This window comes from Chanos chanos, chromosome 2 (genome assembly GCF_902362185.1).
Source record: "Chanos chanos chromosome 2, fChaCha1.1, whole genome shotgun sequence".
Lineage (NCBI taxonomy): Eukaryota > Metazoa > Chordata > Actinopteri > Gonorynchiformes > Chanidae > Chanos > Chanos chanos.
This window is the reverse complement of record NC_044496.1, coordinates 43,124,495-43,132,056: the sequence shown is the minus strand read 5'-3', so window position 1 is coordinate 43,132,056 and position 7,562 is coordinate 43,124,495. Positions and strand designations below refer to the sequence as shown.

At 39.1% G+C, this 7,562-nt stretch overlaps 2 protein-coding genes across 2 annotated transcripts; one reads left to right on the top strand and one right to left on the bottom strand.

The window, feature by feature from the left end:
* Positions 1-258: 258 nt before the first annotated feature.
* Positions 259-5,135, bottom strand: ids (iduronate 2-sulfatase). Its single transcript, XM_030765362.1, has 9 exons — positions 5,063-5,135; positions 4,808-4,944; positions 4,470-4,647; positions 4,159-4,247; positions 3,452-3,652; positions 3,007-3,177; positions 2,421-2,547; positions 1,818-1,997; positions 259-1,121 (listed from the first exon to the last, which is right to left on the bottom strand). The coding sequence occupies exons 1-9, from the start codon at positions 5,133-5,135 to the stop codon at positions 595-597; spliced, it is 1,683 nt and encodes a 560-aa protein (XP_030621222.1). The 3' UTR covers positions 259-594.
* A 524-nt stretch (positions 5,136-5,659) lies between these two features.
* lygl1 (lysozyme g-like 1) lies at positions 5,660-7,562 on the top strand. The gene is made up of 5 exons (XM_030794321.1): positions 5,660-5,780; positions 5,917-6,066; positions 6,170-6,366; positions 6,962-7,100; positions 7,268-7,562. The coding sequence occupies exons 1-5, from the start codon at positions 5,777-5,779 to the stop codon at positions 7,399-7,401; spliced, it is 624 nt and encodes a 207-aa protein (XP_030650181.1). The 5' UTR covers positions 5,660-5,776; the 3' UTR covers positions 7,402-7,562.

Below are 7,562 nucleotides of genomic sequence, written 5' to 3'. Positions count from 1 at the left end.
TGTTTGCTTCTGTGACAATACCCAATTACAAATAAGTGATTTGATAAATTGTTAAATCATGTTTCTGTGACTTAAACCTGAATCATATTTTTTCCATAAAACAAAACTGAATAAAAAATGTAAAGTTACATGTGAAACTTTAGAAAACAAGGCTCACAAAGACATACTCATATTAAACAAAGATCAATTTAATAAATAAGTATGGCACATCCCTTTATAGTTTTTGCTCTTAACACCGCATCACAAATCCTACTTGACTATAGAGGATTAATACCCAAATAAGAAACAAGTTCTAAATCCTTTCAAAACTAGCTACAGTAACTATTTAAAGGAACATTGTTTTGAAGTTCCTTCGCAATTAGCTATTTAAATACAGTACAAGAAATCCTCACAAGCTCATTCACAGCTGCCTCTGTCTACATCCATGTAGAACATTAGGATTGGGGCAGGGGATATTTCTGAAACTTTAGAAAATCTATTACAGTTTGTGACATGAAATGAATAATTTACATCAAGTTCCCAACTTACAAAGTGCATCAAAAAAACAACAACCTGAAACAGCTCTCCCTTGTGCATAGTATAACAGAGAATAAATTATAAGACTCCCTTTGATTTGGATCCTGCATTAAAGTAATATATGTGCTGTTTTAAACTCTCAGTCCAGGTGGCCTGAGTGCCAAGTTTACGCAGAACAGAACCATGTTCAACATCATCAAATATGTTATTGTCCTCCCCTGGGTCCTCAGAACGCACGTAGAGCTCGCCAGCATGGATGTCAGATAGATTTGCCCTGAAGTGGACTGGGTCAAAGGTCACCCACAAGGTATAACGGAAATCATTGGACCGGACTGAGTAGCCCATGATGCGAATGTCGGCCAAATCAGGAAGGTCGGAGTTTTGCTGGATGGAGTCCGATGGCCGAGGGTACTGACTGAAAGCATAAGACTCATGATCAATGTGAGTCTCAGGGTGCTTAAACAAGTAAGCCAGGTTGAAGCCTTCTGTGCAGAGCTGGACATGGAAAGATGGGTTTGGGCAACGATGAGGAGGGTTCAGGCCAGCCAGATAGGACAATGTAGGAAACAGATCCACAAGCTCCACCACACTCTCTACTCCATGTCCTGACAAAGGGAGAGAGAGACGGAAGGGGGGAGAGAGAGAGAGAGAGAGAGAGAGAGAGAGAGAGAGAGAGAGAGAGAGAGAGAGAGAGAGAGAGAGAGATAATGACATGACCAAACCACAATGACTGATATGAACATACTTCACATCATACCTATCAATATCCATGAATATTTAAAATGACTGCAGATGATAGGAACCATTGTTCCTGTTTCACATTCTTTGCTACAACTGTGGTAAATAAAAATGGCTAAGACAGCTTAATCTCTTGTAAAACCAAAACAACAAAGTATACAACCTAAAGAGAAAATGATGAGGTCTCCAAAGGACTCCCAGCACTAAAAATCTGTATCTGTGGTTTTATATGTACGTGTGTGTGTGTGTGTGTGTGTGTGTGTTCTTCCCTTTGCTGTAGGCACTCAGTTCAGAGTTGATTTAAACACATCCTTACAATGGGTTATGGGTTTCGGCACTACTCCCTTGGGTCAAAGTCTAGGCTGAGATATTTACATGAAAATTTCAGAGCGCTGCCACAGAATACTGAACAGCTCATGCGAACTGCCAGCAACACTTTTCAGCCAAAGAACTGTAATCTGAAAGAAGTTTTCCCCAATAGGCCCTGATATTAACATTATCTTCAGTATTGGACATTGTTTGTATATGTGCACCCTAAAGGGGTTCTGTTCAGTTTTCTTTACCTTTGCCTCCATTATAATACTCCTCAGAGTTCTGAGAGACGTCGATGAATGGGAAGATCTTTTCACCAAAATTCCTCACAGCTGATGCCTCATCTGGCTTGTACACAATCAAGGGCACATGTGTGGCCACATCAAAGTTGCTGTACTTGGCCCACTCTCCATGTTCACCAAGCGACCAGCCTACAAAACAGTATACAAAGACCATGTGTCAAAACTTTATACACTCCAGCTCTTGGAAATACTGTGAACTGTCCAGAAGAACATTTTTAATTTAGGCTGTCCATGACATTGAGGAGACAGTCCTTAGCTGAACTTAGAAAGTGATTCTCAGAATTTGACATTGGCATGAAACCCTAAAGGAAATTAGAAAAAAAAATGTTAAAATTGTCAAGCCACTAAGGTGACAATGATATCAGTGAAACAAAGCAAATCTACAGGTCTGCATTTGTGCCCTATATGAATGCTTTATTCAGAACATTCTCATGAGTTTATGTACTCAGAGATTTTTTTTTCCAATAAAATTTTGATGTCAGAACACTGCCATCTAGTGGCCGAGGAACAAAAAGTTAGACCAAAAAAAGTGAACAGAGGAGACAAACCAACCATGATCAGAGCTAAAAACCACAATGGTGTTCCTCGCCAGATCCAGATCATCAAGAGCACTCAGGAGCTTCCCAACCTGGGCGTCCACATATGAGACAGCAGCAAAATAATGCTGCCTAATCTGGAGCTGAGAGATGTAGAAACTTCACATTGCTGTGAAACTGCAATCCACTGTGCAATGGCAATCACTAAAACTAAGCATTTCAGGTATAGATTTTGTATGGAAATTTCTCACATTCTGATTCAGATCTTGAGAGGAATACAATATTCAGTAATAGTTTGTTCCACTGTGTTTTCTAATTCAGTAATATTTTTCACTGTGCTGAGGAATTTTACTGATTCAAGAAAGATATCAGCTAAAGATTCATCCAGTCTTGTTCTGGGTCCTGATGATTTTCTGACCAAACAAATTTTAGGTGTCGTATTGGCAGAAGAGTGCACACATTGGTTTTACATATAAAAAAAATCAGATTTCTTGAACAATTATGAAACAGATTGACCTACTATGCAGACATTGGTTTAGGAATATTACACACTTAACAAGGTTTAATCAGTTGAACTGGGCAAATTTTATACAACTTAGCACCTGGAAATCCTTCGGTATTGGTCCATAGGGAAAGCTAACATTCAACGCCCTCACGTCGTCCCTCTTACGGATATCTGTCCATGGATTATAGGCTACACTGGGAAGCTTCTTGGGGACGTCTGGGTCTGGGGCCAGTGTTAAGTTTTCGATAGGATAGAGCTTCAGGAACTCCTGCAAAATGGCAACGGATTTTTAAATCTTTTGAACATACACTGAAAAAATCACTCACACGTCAGAAACATCATTTTGCCTTTAACAAATAAATTAGAAATTCCGAGTGAGAATCATAATTGAGCTCATCATTTAGGTCCCAAATCTTAGCCTGTAAATCTGAATGGACAGTCACAAAATTATATACTGCAGACTGTAAATACACTGGCAAGATGTTCAATTATATTAAATAATGATCGTGCTCAAAGGCAAATGGTTATTCACTGTCGAATACCTGTGGGATTCTGAAGGGAATATGCGGTTTGTAGAAACCAACAGCCAAAAAAAAGGGGTTGTCAGCATCACTCACAGACTTGAGCAGTCTGATGGCTTCTGCTGTGTTCTCCATGTCAGGAAGTGTCCCTAAAGGCATCTCAGACACATTGACTGCACACAGCAGGTTACTGTGCAGTGTTCCATCTTTATCTTTACACACCTGAACACATTACAATATAAAAAAAAAACTGAGAAACCATACAGCAATCACTTTACAACGTCATCTCAGCTCTAGTATGTCATGACATGTATTACTAATATGCTGTGCAAGCATTGTGCAATAATGCTACAATGACAGCACCGGAACTCTGATGGACTGTAAAATCCAGAATTAAATAAATAAATATATAAACAAGATCTTAACCCCTTAATTATTGTAATATTGAAAATTCTACTGACTGAATCACTGAGAATGGATACACTATGGTAACTACATCAACAACAGATGCATATGTGCTGTTCCACAGACGTATTACTCTATTCCATCTGTCCATGGCATAAACTGGACAAAGCCTATGAATAATAGAGCAAACTAATCTAACCAGTTAATCTGGTGCACGTCAGAATGCAGAAAAGGGCAAAATAATCATTGAAATCAGTATGGAAAGCTCCCCCAATCTGCCAAATCATGGCAATGAGGCTTGGGCAGCAGACTCACACACTAACCTTCCTCTTTTCATAGTACAAAGAGGGAGGATGATACGGCGGTACAGACCAGCTGTACGGGTAATCATCCGAATGATTGGAAGCAATGCCTTCAGAAGAAGGAGACAAAAGAAGGGCATGTTAGTTTAACTTTTGATGAGACAGTCAACAAAAACAAAGCAGGGGACCAGGAATTCATGCATTTCAACACAGAAAATAATTAGATGAAATGAAGTGAGCAGGGAGGGTTTTGAAAGATATTTGAACATGTAACTGTGACAGGGCCACACTAACTCCTCGAGTAATTCAGTATAAGAACCCATAATCCTTACCTGGGTGGAAAACTTTCCCTACAGAAAAAGTTGTGTAGCCATTGGACTTGAAATATTGTGGAAGTGTAGTATAGTTTCCTGCATGCACTCTCCAATAGGAATTGAAGTCATACAACTTGGTAGTGTCCGGCCTGCGACTTGTTAAGAAAGACGTCCTACTTGGTGCGCACACAGCTTGCTGTTGAGAGAAATGTGAGTGTTCAGAGGGACGATAGTTGCGTCGTAAAAATTTAGGTTACAGGCTCGTCTACATGCTAACATTCATGGACTTCCCTGTTCTGGGAAACTTGGTCTGCAATGCAGACATCTGCCAACGACTGGCAGACTAGAGAACAAACCTGAGTAAAAGCGTTGTAGAACACAGTACTCTTGGATGCAAGCTGATCAATGTTTGGTGACTTTACAACGGGATCCGAGTAGCATCCTAGCGTTGGCCTTAAGTCGTCTGCTATCATGTGTAATACATTGAGTTTCCCTGAAAAAAATTGTAAATAATATTGAGATTTTTCGCCAAATAATTATTGCTGTACCCTAGTGAATGTGTTTTGGCCTGTGCAATCTGTCTTTAGTCAAAGAGTTTAGGAAGAAGTTACCTCTTGCATGAATTGCACGCGTTAAAAATGGCACAGTAAACACGATTGTCCATATTTGGTGGGTTGAAAGCATTTTTGAAATCAGAAAATACTGCACGCCGGCTACGTGGTTTTATATAAATATCATTAGCTGCATGACCACAAGTACTGCGTACTTTTTGTCCCAAATTTGATTGTTTGTCTTCCTAATTCTCGAGATCCTCCCACTAGCTCTCTTCCTATTGGCTGCTGTCAACGAATCAACGTCAAGTTCTTACTATCAGCTCATGCGTGAAAATCTCTATAGGGAAGTTGCAGTTGATGCGGTTGAAAGGTTGTGGTGTATTGACTATTGTTTTCAAAGATTTGTTCCGCGTAAATCCCGCACTTCCCATTACTGAGTTGCAAAATATGTCGCAGACACACTTTTAGAATTTATTCTGATATAAACACACTGTGGCTGCTGTGCCATTCCCCTTTTTTTCTTCTCGTGGAAAATATCATATTGAGAAACACTGAACATGAAGGGGAAGAAAAACCCATGAACCCACGTAACTTCACTAAGCAACAGGGAACAAATTGTCCCCTCCTCCCTTTTGTTGGAGGAAGTTGTGTGAGATATATACTGGAAACAGTGTCATTTACGGCAAAATAACTCTGCCACTCGACAGGAACACCTGCCTCAAGTGGTCTTGACAGTTTTGCGAATCAGGTGCAAAACTCCGAAGGAACAGCATGGGTAAGCTGCTCTGCATTTGGTCTTGACAAAATGTAAAGGAATGTTTTATTTAAAAAAGAGCACATATATTTGACAAAAAATATTTGTCACTTTTACCTGTCAAATGATTTGAACACAGAGTTTTATTTATTTTCAGGGGCTCCGCTGATTGTGTACATGTCAATCATGTACATGTTGCATATAAGTACATGTACATGTTCAAGTTGCATTTATGGAGATGTGACCAAGATTGACACGACTGGGGCTTCAGAGAGCACTGCCAGACAAGACAAACTAAGAGTAAAAGGTATAATCATCAGCTGTTCTATTATTTCATCACATTAAATTAATATTCAGTGCTTCAAGGTCATACTTGTGTTCCTGATATTTTCTCTATGAACTTATGACAGGGGTGGAGGCCTCTCATGAACTGGCTGAACATGACTTGCGCAGGATGAACAAGTATAAGTCTATCATTATCAGGGTAGGCGGGGCGCTGCAAATGGATCCAGCTGTCATTGCTGCTATAATATCTAGAGAGTCAAGGGCTGGAGCCGCACTTGTGGATGGGTGGGGTGATCATGGAAATGGCTTCGGACTAATGCAGGTTTGTGAATGTAGTCATTAGTGTGATGCCTAACTTTGAAACAAGATTCATGAAGCTTTTGTGGATACACATTTAGAAAAGACCAAATTTAGAGCAAATGCACATCTTCCTGAGATTTCCTCCAAAAAATTCAGATAAAGTTATAGGTGTATAGATCACATTAACCATTAAAATGAAACATTAAAAGTGTTAGCAGATCTTTCAAGAGTCATTCAGTGGTATATTTTGCAAACGCAAGGATTGATTGATTTCAACAAGACGTAGGTGACAATCCTGTAAGGTAACATATTAGTGAATGTTGAAAGCTGGTACCAAAAAATTTTAATTTTATTTAATCTTGGTATTGTAAAAGTAGTCACTTTAACTTTTATGACATTTTCCCTTAAGACACTCTTAAGGCATAGCCCACACTGTGACATATCTGGGAAAATTTCTACTTTGACTGTCTTTAAATGTTTAGATGTTTATAACACAAACTATTTCCAGTTTCATTTGAGTTTCACTTTCAGTTTAGCTGTTAACTTTTGTTACTTAAGTTGGTGATTTTAAATGTATATTTCAGTTTGATATAGTAATAAATGCTTCATTTTCACAGGTTGATAAACGATACCACAAACTAAGAGGGGCATGGGACAGTGAGGAGCATGTCACTCAAGGCACAGAGATCCTGATTGACTCTATCAAAGCAATTCAGAGGAAATTCCCCAACTGGCCCAAAGAGCATCAATTCAAAGGTGGGTACAGACAGAACATGAAACATCTTCAGAAAAAGATTCAGAGTTAAGAATAGTTCCCAGTTCCCCTTGCCTGTGGAGCAAAGTGTATTAACTGCCCTAAAAACTGCTGCTGGACAAAATATGTAAACCTTGTACTTATAGTATAATTTTTTTTTTTTTTTTAGGGGGAATATCGGCTTACAATGCTGGCGTGCGTAATGTGCGCACCTATGAGCGAATGGACATTGGGACCACTGGGAATGATTATTCCAATGATGTTGTGGCAAGAGCTCAGTGGTACAAACGCAATGGCTATTAAGCCCCTCTGATACTGTGCAGTATGTTTCACTTTGTAAATGTTTGCATTCTTTCAACTAATAATGCTGAGGCTATTAATAGCAATCATATTTTGCCATTTAAATGATGCTAAAAAGCATTCCAAATAACATATGCCAAACACAAATAAAATGCTAAATTGTA